Raw genomic sequence first — 17,843 nt, 5'->3', positions numbered from 1 at the left:
CAATAGTATGGGAAACTTCTTCAAGAAATCATATGTTAATATCTCATTTACTCTTGTTTCTGCTCGTTCTGCCCCTAGTTAGGATGTGTTCACTGATTGTATATTCCCATCTTGAGCTTATGTAATTCCTTTTGTTGACGGGAGGCGATTGCTGTTACACTTTGTCTACCCTCCAAGAAGTTCCAGCTATTCTACAATTTTTTTTATAGAATTTTAAAAAAGTTACATCTTATTATAAATTACATTTATCTTGTCAAAATACCATAGGGATTGGTTTAGTGAATACATTAAATTAACGATAATGCTAAAATAACTAAACTATGAGATTATGGTCACTCTGTCAAGTCCTTATTAATTAAAGAGGCCATACCTTTTCTTTTTTTTTTGCTAACCCGGGGTGTCCAGGCTTCGTCCGACTAATTCCCGAAACTCTGTGAACCCCCGGCGGCGTACGTAACGGGTAATCAAGGCCATACCTAAATAAGAAACGGACAAGCTATACATGGATGGAAGGATGATCAGGCATCATACATTAGAGTTCCCAATGTGGAGTAATCTCTAGCCTCATTTTTAGGGTTACTTGAACATATAGTCTTTATCAAGAAAGTTGTGTCATTACCAACTTGAGTTGGTTCAAACGATTCTGCACTTATTACCCTTAAAGTTTCAAGTTCGAATCTTGTGAATAGAGAAAATCCATGCTAGGAGAATTTTATCCCTCAGTGGGTCGACCCAACTTAATTAGACTAGTCGGGGTTCTAAATTGAGCTTCCAAATGATAGGATTCACATAGAAAAAGAAGGTTGTGCCATTATTTGACTACCGAGCCATTCTTATTGATTTACATTCCGTTTAAGGAAAGAAAAAGGGTAAAGGATGAACAAGGCTAGAAAATTGCAAAATACAACCGGGGAAGATCATGGTGTATGATTTTTGAAGACTCTTGAGGAAATCCGACAACAATGATAAGGATATTATTTTGGGAACTTAATTGAGGGACAATTGACTGATTACATTTTCTTATGGAAGATACAACCCGGTTTTCATAGCGCACAACCCGGTTCAAAGCGCGCGCACATAATTTTGTCAGTAGCACCTAAAAAGTTATTTACTTAGGTCGATTCTAATTGATATAAAGTCAATATATGGTTCATCAATATAGAATAACCAAGGCACGTGCAACGCATGTGCTGCTACACTAGTGTGTGTGTGTATATATATATAAGAATTTGAATCATGTTGATTTTTCATGTCAAAATTGACATGAATCTTGTTGATTTTTCACCAATGTGAATTCTCATCTTAATCTTGTGTATTTTAGAATCCAAATAGCATAATTTAATCTAATTGAATTTTTATGAAATGAATTGAACTCGTACATTTTGGAGGATTCCAAAGAAACAGTAACGAACATGATTGCAATTCGATTCCTCCCTTAATCCCCCCTGACCAGGGTTTACCATTCCCTCTCCAAAGTCAATTTTGCAATTGGGACTGATGGGAACTCCTCAGTGGTGAAAAACCCAAACCACTCTCAACCTCAACCACCTCTCGTATCCTATATGGAGATCCCCGCATTATACGAACTATAGTTTTGTAATTTGAAAATTATTGGAAAAAAAAAAAACTTGAAATACAAAAGAATGAAAATTTTAAAAATATTGAGTTTACATTATCACGAGCAAATCCTTCTCATTATTATGCATCAAGAATCCACCCTCCAAATAAAGCACTTATAACATTCATAGGATCTAATTAATTATTTTGATCCAAATTCCTTCAGGAAATCCGGTTTAGTTATGTAGCCCGACGGTAGAGGGAGGGTTGGGAACACAGTTCTCCAAGCACGTTTCCATGTCCTTGAAGCACCCAATGGGAAGGAATGACTCGCAACACCAATTTGTAGAGCTACCATTCCTACCGCAATGTGGCGCTATCTCCACGACATTTGTTGATGGGAAATCTTTTAGTTGATGGTCTTGGTATTGTGAAATAGCGCCTGTTAAAATTAAAAAATTATATTCAATTAAAAACACTAACAATCTTACAAAAAATACACGTGTTATTTTAATCTCATTTCTCTTTCCTTTTCGGGTCCTCTTCTCTTTAGATTTTACTCTTTTTTTAATTCAATTTTTTTGTTAGAGGAACTTCCCAAAAGAAAATTACAAAAAGGACAAAATGAAGAAAGTTTTTTTTTTCTTTTTCTTAACGAGATTGAAGAAATCGGCCAAGTCTCGAAAACAGATTAAAATTGTTTTTTTTTTTTTCAGTCTAAAAATAACTTGCCAATGATCATTAAGTTAGAGAAATAAGGATACAAGCCTTTACTAACATTGGATGAAAGCAAAGAGAACAATTGCAACGAGAACAAACGATAACTTGGACATCTGAGTTGTCTTGTAGTACCTGTCAAAATTAAAAGAATAAAAAAGACCAAGAATATTTTAGAGGCGAGGCTGATATATATTGTAACAAGATACCCAAACGAAATTAGAACAGTGAGAAATCGAAAAATAAACGACACTAAATATACGTGATAAAACGCTCAAGCTGAGGAAAACATGTTTTCGAGTCTTCGGGTCTCTCGGATCTTCCGAACTTGATGCGAGACACCTCTAACAATATATATAATATACATTTTCTATTTCCTCTTTAACCGTTGAACATACATTCTAGAATTGACGACAGATTTCTATTTTTTTTAAAAAAAAAAAAAACAAAAAGTAAATTTGCAAATGTGTATAATAATACAAATAACAAAAGTTTTCGAAAACGAACTTATGTTAGACTATGAAATTGGAAACTCACCTTGAAATGCCTCAGATCTGCTTCCCTAGCTAGGATGGGAACTCCTCCTACAGATGATAGGCTGTATGTGTGAATACTTCGTTAGTGTCTCAGTGTCATTATAAAATCTGTATATCCCATTTTTATATGGAATCAAAATAATTTAGTTTTGGCAGTCCCATACGTATCTGATCCTTCACGGCAATAAAATCAGTGGTGTAGAGAAATTATCGAAAAAACCACCATAATAATTTTCATTTGCATTAACAAAAAATTCTTGCCATCTATAAAATTACTTGCCTATTATTGGATTTGTATTAGGGCTTGAATGAGTATTAGGCTGGGGCGATTTCCACCCCTTATTCACCGCATTTGTTATATGTTGTGCGAAAATACCCTTAATCCCATATTTATAACTAATAAATATGGGTAGACCCTCTAATCACTCTCTTAAATAGTTAAATCCATCTTTTCCTTTCTTAACTCAAATACATTTTACCATTTGGAAAAGCTCTTATCTTTTTCTTTTTTTAAATAAAAAATTGATACTTAACCAATATTATTTAAAATGTATCCTTTTTTTTTGGGTGACTTATGGAGCCGAAACCCATTTAAAATGTATCTTAAATCGTTGTATAATAAATAAAAAGTTCTCGCTCAAAGATCTCAAATCTCCTTTATCTGGAGCTTGATTAATCTTTTAAAGATCTCAATGCCAAAATATAAAAAGGAGCCAAAATCTTTATACTCAAATAAAATAGCTTTAATTCAACAAAGGAAATATAAAGTAGCTTTCACTTAGAAGCAATAGATCACTATAAATTAATAAGAAAATCTTAAATTCTAGCCACCATATATATATTAATGATGTACATTAAGTTAGCCAAATTATATAAAAACACAATGCATTATTGCATCTAAATAACACAAAAAAATTCATTCGTTTCAGGATTTTACCCTTTTTTTCTGTTGATGTTCTAGTCATACCGTAATGGTATCCCCGAACAATATACCAATATAAATATTTGTTTGCGTAAACTATATATATATATATATATATATATGTATTTGCTTAATGAAAAGCAATTATATACCTTTTTATTTTTGGTGAACCAATCATATATTATTATTATTATCATCATCATCATCATTGCCACAGGTCTCGTTAGATAATTCCTCAAGCTTTATGAGCATCCTCCCGAGCCCATTCTTGAGCTGAAAGTTTGAGACTTTTTACTCTTTGAGCCGGCCCCGAGCTTAAGAGGTTTAAGTCAATCTAAGGTTGAGCATTACGCTAATTACTCAGCCTCTCTCGAATTAACATAATAATCTTACAAACTCGAGGAATAGAAACTCAATAATCTTACAAGCAGCCAGAGTATTTCCTCAGGTGAAACTGACAAGACACTGGAAAAAAACCAACGGTTCCAACAGAAGCAAGACGAGGAAGACATGTTGCTTTTACAGAAGAAACAAATTCCTACCTCTCAACGAACTACTTAAGCCTTTACCGTTGCAGGTCCAATTTCATTAACTGCATCCATTGGAAATCTCCCAAAAATGATGCTCAAAGCTGCACAGAGGCAGTCAAGAGATCATCGTCGGTGGTTGCAAAAATGGACTAGATGAGGAAGAACCTCAGGAATATAGAGCAGCCCTGCAGATATTCATGGGTTACTCCGAACACCGAGAACCCACTGTGCAAGATGAGTAAGATATGGCTCCTTCTGGGCATTGTTGCTCAAGATCAGCCCCAGGCTATGAAGCTCAGTACTGAATTCCTTCTCGAAAGTGCTTCAGCAATGAAGAATTAAAATCATTAGATAGATCGGAAGGGAGACAGAGAGAGAATAGCATCAGCTACCACTTCAAACTTACATAATAGAATCCATTACTGTCGCATTTCTGGTGGTCAACATCATTCCCTGAGATAAGCCTCTTGATTTCCATGGCTTTGATTTCTCTGATCGATCCCTTGATGGTTCCTCCATCTTCAGAATGTCGACAGAAGATGATATCAACCACTGGGCCGCTGCAGCATACTGTACACACAGCATCTTTAACCTCTCCATCTTCTGCATTTTAGGAGTGAAATTATATTAGTCTATCACGTAGCAACGTTACGAGAAGCAAAGAAAACTTATATTGCAGTCGGTAGAATTAGTGCAATCAATAACATCCAGAATTTTATGGTACAGAATTAACCTTCAGAAGTTCAGGCAAGAGAAGCAGACATTCTCTCAGGCACTTCTCAAGGAAAAAATCATGGTGCCGAATAACCTGTTTCACAAGGTCCAATATATAAAGTTAGCCCAAAGAATTACGTAGCACGAATTGTAACATTAAAGTCCTCAAAATTAGACCAAGGGAACCTCATCTATGCTCTTCGCTGTCTGAAGCCTATTATGCATCACATGCCAGTTAGGTTCAAGGACCTGAAAGCACGCAATATCACAAATTTAGCATGTCACCACTTCTTTTAAAACAGTTCCCATGATGAAGATGCCAAAATAAAACCTGCCTCAAATGTTAGATAGTGTAGAAGGCTATTAATAAATTTAAGCATGCTTCGGCACAGAAGAGAGGATCGAGAAATGGCAGTTCCACGACTGTTCAGAGCACGGACACCCTGCAAGACATATCAATTCAAAAATCAATTTGAATGTGCTAGAAGGGGAGAAGCATTCCATATTTTAGTAGCAAGGAAATTAAACCTCATACCTGATGCATTTGCCAAGCTCCACAAAGTTGGCGTTCCACATGTTTGCAGTGGAAAAGAAACCGAAAAATCAACTGGTACTTTGTCAAGGCTTTTCTTGATATCACAATAGATAATGGCCACTGAACCTGAAATACGATAACAAGATAATGAATCAAGAACAACATAAAGTGCAGTCTGCAAACAATTGAAAGTAGGGATTAACGCCTTAACGGAAGGGTGAAATAGATTCTGACAGAAAATACCTTGTAACTGAGAGAAAATGTTTCAAGCCCTGTTACGCTGACAGGCTCCTCCGAGCCTTTCCCATCAGATACAGTGTCATGAAGCTCGAGATCGCTTAATCTTTTCAGCAAAGGGGATCTTTCCTAAAAGTTTTCAAAAAAGAGTAAGATTTATTCCGTAGATTTCACCTTCTCTATGCAAAAGAAATGTCAAGGACTCACAACACAACAGGTTAAGTCTTCATGACAGGGGTCTGATGCAGCTGCAGTTGTACGTAGAGCAAGGTCCAGCAGAGACTATTCAATGAAGGATATATCACAATTATATACAAGCCAAATGCAGATAGCAACAAGAATAAGTATCTGAAGCTCCATTTAAGATAAGATGCAAAACCTGAAGCTTCTCCACTGATATCTCATCAAGTTGTTTGTTGAGTTCATCTCGAGCTATATCCATGAAATGAACCAAGAAATCACCCTACGATACCATACAGAGAATATAATGAAACCACTCGAAATGCTCGTGAAGTAATAGCTTTGCAATGCATAAAACAAGAAAACCGCATTAAAGATGTCGCTCTACAGCAAGAGAATAGAATTGCATATTGGGGTGGGGAGGCACCGTTCGTGTCTCTCTTTTGCTAGTGTTATGGTTCACTATTTGCTAGAAATTTGTCCAGACAATCATGTTCCTTAAGACTGAATGCTTGATGTTTTATGAAATATTTTTATTACCAAATGGAATCAAATTCCATAGAGCCTAAAGAACTGTCCGATTGTTGTTTTCTAAACTTTCATCATCAAATCCAAATTTTAGCATCACTATCCTGAGTGAGGTATTCACACAGCAGTCTCAACTTCAAGTAGATTAAATTCACTATTAAGCCACAAAAATAATATAGAAACTCAGCCTCAGGGTGCCAACATAAAAGAGAATACCTGATCAAGAAGAAGATAATGCTTTATGGACCGCAGCTTTCCAACCAAGTCATACTACACAAGAAATTTTGACAAAAATTTCAATTAGCCAAATTGCTCCATGAGAAGTTCTCCCTATTCAGATAATTAAGAAAAAGAAAAGAAGAGAGGGGGGGGGGGGGCGCAAGCATGATAACTGCAAAAATAAAAGTTTTAACTTCATCAAATGAGAATGTTATACAAAAGATTAATATGAAAGAAAATCTTACCTTTTCTTTGATGAGATTTAGGAGTTCTCCACTGGCAAAATCATACGCAACTTTTATACATTCAAGATAGTGATGATTCGCACCAAAGCTCATGAATTTTGAATTCTCTGACACTGGGACCTACATATAAAAATTTAATCAAGCGTCTAATGATGAAACTATATCAAAATAAGATTCACTTATTTATTTCCAAAATTGAATAACCTGAACAGTGTGTCCACATTCTCTCATGACGTTTAGATATTTCCCAGTTGTCAAAATTGTCCCGGCAATATTCGCCAAAAAGCTAGGGATTCCATCCTTGAGACTGTAACGCTCACTCCAAAATTTAGCATCGCTATCCTGAGTGAGGCTTTCCTAAACAAACAAAAAACTGTGAGCATCATAACAGCAAATTTACCATTTACTAAGCCACAATTAATCACTAAAGATCATCAGCACAGTGAGTTTGTGTGATTGGGTATCCTTTCTCTGACAGCTTAATATCATGGGAAGTCATAGATATATTTACAAATTGTTAGAGATGTAATTTTAATGTTAAAACTGGTGCAGAGCAGATTTATTGACATTTCTAAAAATCTATTTAGTAATAGGAACATCAGCATACTTGCTGCATTTTCACTAATAGAGTTGCCTAAAATATATGATGCAAAACTCCAAAACATGTGAGAAGAAAATTAGCATGTTTGCTCTGGAAATGGGTTCTGCTGTACTGCTTTACCTTTAGAAGAGATTTGTTCTCCTTGATAAAAAATTCACCATAAGGGTCATCGATTACTCCTTCATAGACCCATCTGAGATAATTATCGTCCATGTTAGCAAAAGATCTAGACCACATCATAGCACTCTTGTGCAAGAAAAATAAGGGAACAAGGCAACAAGGAACAATTGAGAAAGATCATGTTCTCAAGTGTAACAGGCATGTAGAATTTTCCCAAAAATATACCCTGCAAATGCGAAGTAATCAGTAAACCTTTCCCCCCCAAGTTTTTCTGAGGTACAACTTTAGATGAAAGTTAAATTAATTCAGCCTTTCAATTCTACAATTACCACATAGTTCAAAAAGGAAAACCTTTTTGAATCTATTTAGAATGCATTTGGTAATGAGAGCCCCCGGAGGGTACCAACCTGCATACAGCACACGAGAAAGTATTCATAAAGAGAGGTCATGCAATGTTTTTCACTGAATCATATCCAGTAGCTCAAAAGCATCCAATACCTGATGCCCTAGACCCCGACCTAACAAACTATCACCTGCAACTCAAACACTCTTCAATGCGCTCTCCAAGAGTTAGGGCATTAAAATATATGCCAAGCTTGCAGATACCTTTCCAATATACCAAGATATGCATTGTTTGCACGTTGAGTCATCCTTTCTAGTAATGACCTTACTGCATTATCACCAGCCATGGCCTTCGCCTGCATAAACCACAAATGAGAACACGAATATCAAAATCAAAAGGTGAGAAAACAAATGTAGAGGGAACAATTATCTTTTTAGGAACTTTAAGGAGCCCTTGGCAATGCTAACCTGACTCTGTAACAGGTTAAGAACTGCAGAACCAGTGTAATTATTAGCTGAAGCCTTCTGAATCACCACTGATAATGCTTGCATGGACACCATAAGGGGCTGCAACGCGTGGTAAAATCTCCTTGACCACGAGATCTTGGGATTGATAACAATGAATTTTAAGAAGAGCACCAACCTGACAGTAAAACCACAACCCTTGTATGGAAAGTCTTCCGAGTCGAAACTGGTGTTCAAGTTGTGCAACCATTGCCTGGTAATCCTGATAAGAGAGATGACCAGCATTGAGTTGCAGAAAAAGTGCTATCAGATACATAGAAGTTCCTATGAAAACTATCAAAATAAATAAATAAATAAATAAAGTAAAGATAAAACTCAGTTACAGAGAAAAAGCTCAGAAAGAAGGAAAAGAAAAAGAAAATGGCCAAGCTACCACGCGATAGATCCAAGACGGTGAACAATGTGTATAGCAAATTCTATGAAGACTAAATCAGAAAGAAAAGAAAAAGATCATCACAGTTAAACAATTCATGGCAAATCGATAGAGAATGTTGAAAGCTTTTGAGCCAGAACTGCAGCAAACCAACACCTTTGTGTATCAAACAACTTACTAGGAGGAGTTCTCTGAGAGCGGCAGCAAAGGCGTGATTAACTAATCCATTCTTGAACTGAGATCTTGACTCCACAAATTGGCTAATTAAAAGAAAACTTTGACAAAGAGGAAATATCCTTTTAGCCATTTCCTGCATTAGGAAAGACTCTTTCAGCTGAAATGCTCGAGAAATGAAACTAAACTTACAGCATGCTCTAACAGGACACATAAACACCAAATGACAAGGAATTTTTAAAAGCTCAAAAAGGGTCTCACTTGTAGTGTCAAATCCATGGATGCATCAATTTGGAAGGAAACCTCATCATCCTTCCCACGAATTCTCGTGATCGAAATGTATCTCCCCTCGATACCAACCAAAGCAGATAGGAGGTCATCGATGACAATAAGCTCCTACAAAGATATCGGAATACAATTTCAACAGTGTTTGGAGCAAAAATAATAATAAACAAAAAACGCCCCACAAGAATTGCCAAAACGCTGGAACGTTTAGAAAATAGCTCACACCTGAACCGAAGCATCATAGCAACCTATGGCCTCGTTCGATCCAACACTGATTCAGGTCACAAGGGAAAGGCAAAACCAAATGAAGTTGATGAACTGGAATTAGTCAAAAGATGTCCGAGCATCCGAACCAACGGGAAACGAGTGGAAGGATAATTAGGGCAGGTACCTATGAGAATCGTGTGCGAGCCGAGATGTTCCTTTCACTTCCTGCAAAGGATTCGACTTTTGAGAAATTAACACAGAAACGACAATACCCCAGAGACGGTAATTCACAGAGAAGCTTGTCTGAACATTTGTCCATGAAGAATTCAAAGGAGGGAAAGGCGACCTGGTGAAAGCGGCCGGTGAGGAAAGGCCTTTCGACGTTCCAGCGAGGAGTTGAAGGCATCGCCGCCGCCGGCTCCATCGATGCAATGGGGAGCTTTCGAAGTGAGAGGAATTCGAATCAGCTGCTCATTGCCGGGGAGATCCAGAGCACTGTTCAGTGTACTGATACGCCGGAGCTTCTCTACGGCGACTCGCTCAGCGACAAGACGACCGGAGAGTTGAGGAAATAAAAGAAAAAAGCGCCAAAAGAGAACAGTAAAAAGACGGAAGAGGAAAATTGAGCGGAGTATGGTTTAACTCAACTCCAAACTTTTTGAAAATTATAAAATGGCCTAGATTTTTAAGATTTTTCAAAATATGCCCCACCCTCTCACTCACTCTCTCTCTTCCTTCCCGACTTCTCTCTCTTTTGCAATCTGTCTCTCTCTGTGAATCTCAACCGAGCCCCAAATCTGAAGATCGACACCGGTTGAGCCTTCAATTGTGATTGTGGAGCGAGGATGGCGGCTTCATCTTCTTCTCTGTCAGAGTTGATTGGAATAAAAATTAGGGTTTTTCTGCTTTGGCAACCGATTTGCAGAGGAAGAATGGAGACTGTGCAATCGATTGAAGAGGCAATCGAGCTCATTGACAGGAAGAAGGAGGGCCTTCAGAAGGCATAAGACGACCTTCAGGCGAGCTTCCCCTCTGTCCTCCCTTCCTTCTCCCTCGCCAGGTCCGATATTGACTCGCACTTCACCTCCCTCCGAGACTCGCTCACTGAGCGCCTCCGTCTCCGCGAGTCTGTTGATGCTTCTGCAGCCTCGGCCTGAGGAGAGGGCGGGATCGAGGCGAATCTTGCAGAGTCGAAAGAGAGGGCGGGTTTGGGGCGATGAACAGTGGAGGGGGTAGAGAAGAGGAAGATGAACAGTGAACGTGCAGAGGAGAGAGAAAAGGTTGGGGCAAAATTGAAATTTTTTTAAAAATTTGAGTCTTTTTGAAATTTTAAAAAATGTGTAATAGAGTTAAACTGAGTGCAACTCTATTGCCAAACATGACCTTAGTTCAACTGAGCATAAATTAAGGGACTATTCTGAAATAAATTAAGATCGGCGGTCCCCTTGGAAATTTAATTGAATTCTGAGCATGTTTTTGTTTTATGATTATCTTTTTCCGTGAGACAACAATATTTTGTTGAGACTAATCTCGGTTTAGCGTCGCCTTCTGTAGATAAAGTTCATTTTTGCTTATCTGATAGCGCAATTTGCTAATCGTGCCTGCTCTTAATCATATTTTTTTTTGTGGAAAAATATATGTTCTAGCACAATCATTTGTTCATGTGTCAATTTAATCATAACCTTTTAAAATTACATCATATAGCACATCGTTTAGAATGTAATAATGTCAATCATATCATAACTTTTGTTTTTGTGTCAATTTTATCATAATATTTTAAAATTATACTATACAATATATCATTTAGAGTGTAATATCAATTATGGTATGACGTCAAATTTTTCGTAAAAATTAAACGAAAGACTGATGTGACGCGCTAGATGATGAATATTAGGCCCATAGTTGCCACATGCAAAATAATCCATATTCTAACAGCAGACCTTTTCACCCACTCGACTCCCTCGCTATCAATACTCGAATCTCATTCCCGCTCTTCACGCATCTCTCACCTCACTGCAGTCCTAAATTTCTCTTTAGCTCAGTACTTTGCTGTTTCTCCTCATTTTCACCCATGAGTTTGTCAGTCTCTTTCTTCACACTTCTCCCTCTTTTGTTCCTAAAAGAAAACGAATTAAAGTTTGCATTTCATTTGACAATGACATGCCTATCCCCCTGTGGATGTAGTCGCACCTTTCTTGCTTTTTCGGTGAAAAGCTCTTCCCATTGCTGAAGTGGCTTGAGCCATTCAACGAACTGGATAAAATGGTGTCTGAATTCCTAGCTTCAGTCGAGTAGCTGATCATTTCTTGTACTGTAACATGACGCCTAAAAAGCCTGAACATCTCTACTAGTTTGAATTGGATGCCAATGATATAGCAGTGACATACCAGTAGAACCACTTTTCTTTTTAATAATTTTTTATCTTATATTCACTATATGAATTGTAATAAGTTTATTATGTGATTTTTTTCTATTGATGGCATGGTTATTTTTAAAAAGAGCAATGATGTTGAGAGAGTCAGGTGGATAAAAGGTATCAGGCGAGTCGAAATATGAGTTATTCCGCATGTGGCAAGAGTCTGGGTTCATTATTCATCCACATGTATCCCACGCCCGCGTTCTGTTTAATTTTCATGAAAAATTTAAAGTCAGACCATAATTGACACTACACCCTAAATATTATGCTATATGATATAATTTAAAATATTGTGATAAAATTAATACAAAAATAAAAAATTGTGCTATTACATATATTTTTCTTATTTTTTGTTGAACTAAATCTTGGATTTTTTAGTGCCACTTTTGCACGCCCTTTTTCGTTTTGCAAAATCAAAACTGGACACACATTACTTTCCCGGAGTTCAGTCACTTTATGTAGTTTCGTAGGCCCGTTTGAATTGTTAAACTAATTTTAAAATCATAATTTTGATTTTAACTCAACACACTACACAACAAAAAAATACACGTTTCTCAAGTCAAATTTATAATATATCTCATTTGTCTTTTTCCACAATCAAAATCAAAATCAAAATCATGATTCTAAAATCACACTAACAATTCAAACGCAACCGTAATATTCTCGAAAACGTCATCTTGTATGTGACTATGCAAGCGAACCGATTCTTTTGCATTTGGCGTGCTCATCGGTAATGTGTGTTATCAAGAGAAATGTATTATCGTAGGCGGGTCGGTCATCACTAGTAACTTCAAAAAAAGAAAAGGTCGAATATCGTCACATTCACGAACTAATTGGAACAGACCAACCATATCGGACATTGCTTTTGTTGGATATTGATTCCGCGCAAAATCAGGACTCGAGGAACAGGGCATAACTGAACTTTTGGCCCTCCAATTGCATCATGCGAACAATTCGCAAGCAAACAGAAGAAAATGTACAACTGTTGACCCAGTACCGATCGGTTTAGCCTATGATAATTACAAGCAAGAGACACTGTCAAGCTCACTCTCAGGTAGAGCAGACCTCGAATCTTTCGCTAAGAGGAATGCATCACTCTTGATGTCTTACTGCGGTGCTTGCTTGTCCCCTGTTCAACCCCCAGCCATTTCTGGATCAGCCTGAACACAGTCTTGTCACGCAGCAGTTCCCGGTGTCTGGCGGCAACCCCAACCCGCTCCACGGCTGTGAATCCATCTGCCTGCACTCGAGTAAATGGCCCGTTCATTTACTTAAACTAGACAAGAATCTAGAGTACGATGTTGAGAACTCCTTTCGGTAGGCCACTGAGAAGTGCAAAATGGCCCATTTGGTAAATCATAATAAAACTGAAACAGAAAGTTAACGTCATTCGTACCACACGGGGTATTGGCATCAGGGATGAGTTCTATCACCCAATCCAAAGACAAGTATCAAACTGAATTCTCAAGTTATTCCATGGAATGGTAGATATGGAAAACACATACCCGAGCTGATTCAGCAGGAACAGTCCCATCTCCATCTACATACGAATATTTAGGCTGTGATGATGAAAAAGAAGGTTTTAATTGTTAAAATCCCGTGGAAGAAAGAAAAAGCATGAGAACATTGATAGCACCAGCAACAAATGAAAGAGCTTTGAACTGCACCATAGCAGTATACATTTCCACGTTATAAGATCAAATATAGAGCTCTCAATATCCAAACGAAGGTACAACTTGAGGAGAAACTGGTCAAATAGAGATAAAAATTGTGTACGGATTAGAGATGATTGGTCACTCACCATTGAGTGGCATATGCTAGACAAGTCCTCGATTGGAGATGTCCCAGAACCATAGCTGAGGCAAAGTTTCAGAGTCAGCAATAATTTTATCAACCTAAAATTTTCAGTTTCTACAGCACTACGCTTTATTTTTGATAATTTTCCAATAATACACTCAACTAAAAAATTAACATGTAAGAAATGGAAAGATACAAAGTGGCTATCTTAATTCATATAGATTCAAATTTGGTTTAAACGAGATTTACTCACGGAAGAAACTTATCTAACCAAATTATAAGGTGAGAAGATCAAATTTACATCTCCATCCCCTTTATGGAGACACGTGTGACTTAAGTCAATAGATTGTAGGGCTCTCAAATTTTCCATGTGAAGTTACTACATGCATTATTCATACTAAGTAGAGGAACTTTCATTTATGATGGACAGGAACAAGTATATCGCACGTGCATAGGAAATATAATGCATACCAAACATCGAAAGGTGTGTCAAATGAAGTCCCATAAACATTGTAGAAGCTAACTCCACTTGGAAGTTCAGCATTGTTGATAATTCGGCGAGTTTCAGCAGCCCACTTGAGAATGGAAGAGTTGAATGGCAAAGATATCGTTCTTCCATTGTAACTTAACTACGCCAAGCAAAATCAATCATGACGTTATCCATAAAAAGAAATTCAGAAGATTATCTTTCAGAAAAGATTGGTTTTAAACAAAGTACCTCGTTATTCCTCAATGCTGCTTCAAACACAGAGACACATTCAAGGGGACCATATGTCTCCAAATTCACGGAATCGTTTCCATCTGCAGAAGACTTCTGCCAAACTTGAATCTCTGGAGGTTTAGCCCACTTAAAATCAGGATTACCCAACATTTCATATATTGACGGGCACTCGACCAGCTACATATTATTTGAAAGAAAATTCTCGAATAAGTAAGAAAGAAAGCTGACAGCAATGAGCCATTCGAACTGTTATAGTGGTTGCATGTTAAGAACATCAGTAATGCAGAAAAAAAACTGAATTGATAACCATCAATGTGGCTTGAGAACTCACAAGCTGATGCATGGACCACCTAGAGACAAAAAAGTAGCTTTCAAATCCCTCTACAAACTGTAGTCCAGTCAGGAGTGAGTCGTTGATGCACCCAGGTGCTCCTATCAAGCTTACCAAATCAGTTTTCAGGGACAATTTCATCGCACAACTTTAGCATGGATACAAAGAGGTTAGGCAAAGGAGGTGAAACCCTGCTATTTGTAAATGTATCACTTTGGACCTTTCTTTAAATAATTCAAAGACATGGTCCCATGTGGATGAAATCGGAAGATACGGGATGATAGAACTTACCTTGGAAAGGGCATGCAATACAAATCCACTTGCTAACGTACTTGGAAAACACCTGTTGATCAACTACTGCATTAATCGGCAACCCTTTATCATAATATGCTCATACACGGAATCAATAGCAGTTATTCTCAGAATGTACTCACATCGTTATGAAGTGAGAGAAAACACGAGATAAGAAGTCCGCCCATCGAGTGAGAGATTATATCGACCTTTCTACCACCAGAAGCTTTGGAAGCTGTTTCTAACTTCAGTTTGAGACCTTCCATCAGTTTATCCATTCTGCAGCAATAAACGAGGTTTGACACAGTAAAGTTCCAACATATGAGAAATTGATTTTAAATGATGCCACATGAATATATGTTTATTACATCATTACTACCTATTGCTTTGCCGAAAATCGTAACCGTAACCAAATAGCGTGGTGCCCTTCTTATACCCAATTCCGAGCAGCATATCAATCATATCGTGAAAATGGTAAACTTCTTTCAGATGCATTATTTTTACAAACTGGAACACGAAGAAAACCTTCCATCAGAAAAATATATCGAGAAATAAACTCAAGACTCAAAATCACTTAACTATATGATGCACTAAACTACAAGCCTTATGGGGTGCAAGGTAAAACTCAGCTGATGCACTGAGCTATAAACATTCTCGGATGCAAAGTAAGATATCCGGGATCATTACCAATAAACGGAATTCATCATTTGCAACGAGTATGCAGTATAAACATTCTCGGATGCAAAGTAGGATTATCCGCTGAGAGAAAAGGAAAACTTTCATCTCACCAACGATGGGTCTAGGATATCAATTGCGTAGAGCCCAAAATCATCATCAGGAACCACAATCTCAGAATCATCTTCCAAGGATTCAGTATAGCCTGAGCTACCAAACAAGAACAAAAGGCTTTACGCATCAGATAAGCAGGATAAAGAGTTTCCTCCAAATGTAGGGGAGAGATAGAGAGAGGGACCCGTTTCGGGATTGTAGAGGGACCAGAGCTTCTTCTTGAATTCGAGGTCAGCTAGGAGGATTCGAACCCAAACCCGGGTCTGAAACCCGAGCTTCTTACTCTTGGAGTGGATGATGGAGCCTCCCATACCCGACACGAGCAGCACTGGGTTGCGGTCAGAAGCCTCCCCTTTGCCGGGCTCGTCGCCATTACTAACAGAGCCGCCGCCTGACCCGAAACAGGGGCACAGGCAGAGATCCCCAAGCATCGTAGCCGGGAGCCCGACACGACCCAAGTGAAATGGTGACGGGGGATTGCCAAAAGCTCTCACCTTTGGGGCAGTAAATGGATGATCGGCGGGCAGTGGAATGAATTAAAGTAAACAGAGCGACAACGCTGAGTTGAGTCAAGAGAAGCAAAAGCCTTTGACAGACGTTGGTCAAAGGAAGGAACAGCTGAGACAAGAGATGGCATCAGGACCTACCGGTAGCCTCATATGGTAATATCATTAAAGTCGATTGTTTTATTTTTTTTCGGTTACGAGGGGCCCATAGATCAGTATATTAAAATAAAAATCTTAAATATCTAATAAAAAGGTACAGGTAGATCCACTGAATATCGAATCTAAAATCTATTAATCAAGAGGCGAGAGGTACACCACTGTATTATTCTCTCTCGATAGTCGGTTGTTATTATTGATCACTGTTGTTTATGCTCAAACAAGCAAAATCTCACCTAATTTTCGGAATCAATCCGACAAATATCATCATACGCTCTATTATAATAATGATAATTGCGCATCAAAATTCTCTCTTTCCTACGAGGATTGATTTGAGAGAGAGAGAGAGAGAGAGAGATGGAAGGATAAAAACTGTCCTTGCACCTACGCTCCTGAAATCTCACGAACGAGTTGGATGCGTTTTGTTTTTTTTTAAATTTTCAACTCAATTCAACTCAATTTATCTTCAATTCAACAATATAATTATTATTTTTAATTTTTAACTTTTTAATTATTTAATTTAATTTTTAATATTAAATTTTTCAATATTTATTACTTTTTCACAATTCAATAATACAATCATTACTTTTTCTTAATTATTAATTACTTTTTCATACTTTTTTCATAATTCAACAATAAAATTATTACAAACTAATTAAAATTAAAACTCAACTCAATTCAACTCTAAATCCAAATGCACTCTTAATATGACACTAGAGGGCAGAGACACAGGTGGCGCCATCAAAACGGGAAGAGACAACGTCGACCATTGTGTGGGGGCCCACTCCGGCCCCATTCGTGGGTATATCCCAAGGAATTGTCCTATCCTCCATTTTTTTCCATGAGCGGAAGGCAAGAGAAGCCTAGAAGAAGTAGAAGGAGCCTTTCATTCTCGACTCATACGTCATTTCTTGGAAAATTTTTGGTCAGCTTCCATGGCGACCTTGGGACACCTGTGTCTTGTCCATGACGATTCATCGGCGAAATAAAGGGGCACAATGCCTCGACTGTCTTATAGAATGGACAAACCATACAAACTTTTATGAGCCGATTAAATGTTTTCATTTTTTTTATCAATATTCAGGTTTTGCGTGCCTAATTTCGAGACTTCATGCACTGTTGTAATCACACCAAACGCTCTCAGATGATCTCAAGGGATTTCAAACCAAGAATTGAGTGAATACATAAACTCCTCCTTAATCGTAAGACCAAATCCCTTTGTGGCATGTTTGATCGTCTAGATGTAACACCGAATAGTTTTTCCCAAATCCTTATCCTGTGTTTAGTTC

General features: G+C 37.7%; 2 protein-coding genes across 4 annotated transcripts; both read right to left on the bottom strand.

The window, feature by feature from the left end:
• Positions 1-4,055: 4,055 nt before the first annotated feature.
• Positions 4,056-11,015, bottom strand: LOC116211339 (gamma-tubulin complex component 2). The gene is made up of 22 exons (XM_031545669.1): positions 10,561-11,015; positions 9,894-10,413; positions 9,732-9,772; positions 9,566-9,611; positions 9,317-9,451; positions 9,060-9,191; positions 8,627-8,710; positions 8,452-8,550; positions 8,248-8,339; positions 7,642-7,714; positions 7,125-7,277; positions 6,921-7,040; positions 6,673-6,726; positions 6,128-6,211; positions 5,956-6,030; positions 5,755-5,877; positions 5,512-5,637; positions 5,312-5,419; positions 5,163-5,225; positions 4,996-5,070; positions 4,669-4,865; positions 4,056-4,584 (listed from the first exon to the last, which is right to left on the bottom strand). The coding sequence occupies exons 2-22, from the start codon at positions 9,969-9,971 to the stop codon at positions 4,458-4,460; spliced, it is 2,085 nt and encodes a 694-aa protein (XP_031401529.1). The 5' UTR covers positions 9,972-10,413; positions 10,561-11,015; the 3' UTR covers positions 4,056-4,457.
• Positions 11,016-12,793: 1,778 nt separating this feature from the next.
• Positions 12,794-16,518, bottom strand: LOC116211967 (phospholipase A(1) LCAT3). 3 transcript variants are annotated; one of them, XM_031546521.1, is made up of 11 exons: positions 16,077-16,515; positions 15,892-15,983; positions 15,483-15,610; positions 15,247-15,382; positions 15,104-15,155; positions 14,813-14,913; positions 14,479-14,658; positions 14,232-14,389; positions 13,765-13,819; positions 13,469-13,522; positions 12,794-13,203 (listed from the first exon to the last, which is right to left on the bottom strand). In XM_031546521.1, the coding sequence occupies exons 1-11, from the start codon at positions 16,321-16,323 to the stop codon at positions 13,042-13,044; spliced, it is 1,365 nt and encodes a 454-aa protein (XP_031402381.1). In that variant the 5' UTR covers positions 16,324-16,515; the 3' UTR covers positions 12,794-13,041. The 3 variants fall into 3 exon arrangements, with proteins under 3 accessions (XP_031402381.1, XP_031402383.1, XP_031402382.1); XM_031546522.1 differs by having other exon boundaries at positions 13,194-13,288; positions 16,077-16,518; XM_031546523.1 differs by having other exon boundaries at positions 15,791-16,515.
• Between the last annotated feature and the right edge of the window lie 1,325 nt (positions 16,519-17,843).

The sequence above is a fragment of the Punica granatum genome, chromosome 6 (genome assembly GCF_007655135.1).
Source record: "Punica granatum isolate Tunisia-2019 chromosome 6, ASM765513v2, whole genome shotgun sequence".
Lineage (NCBI taxonomy): Eukaryota > Viridiplantae > Streptophyta > Magnoliopsida > Myrtales > Lythraceae > Punica > Punica granatum.
Note: the sequence above shows the minus strand (reverse complement) of the source record. Positions and strands in the feature narration are given on the sequence as shown.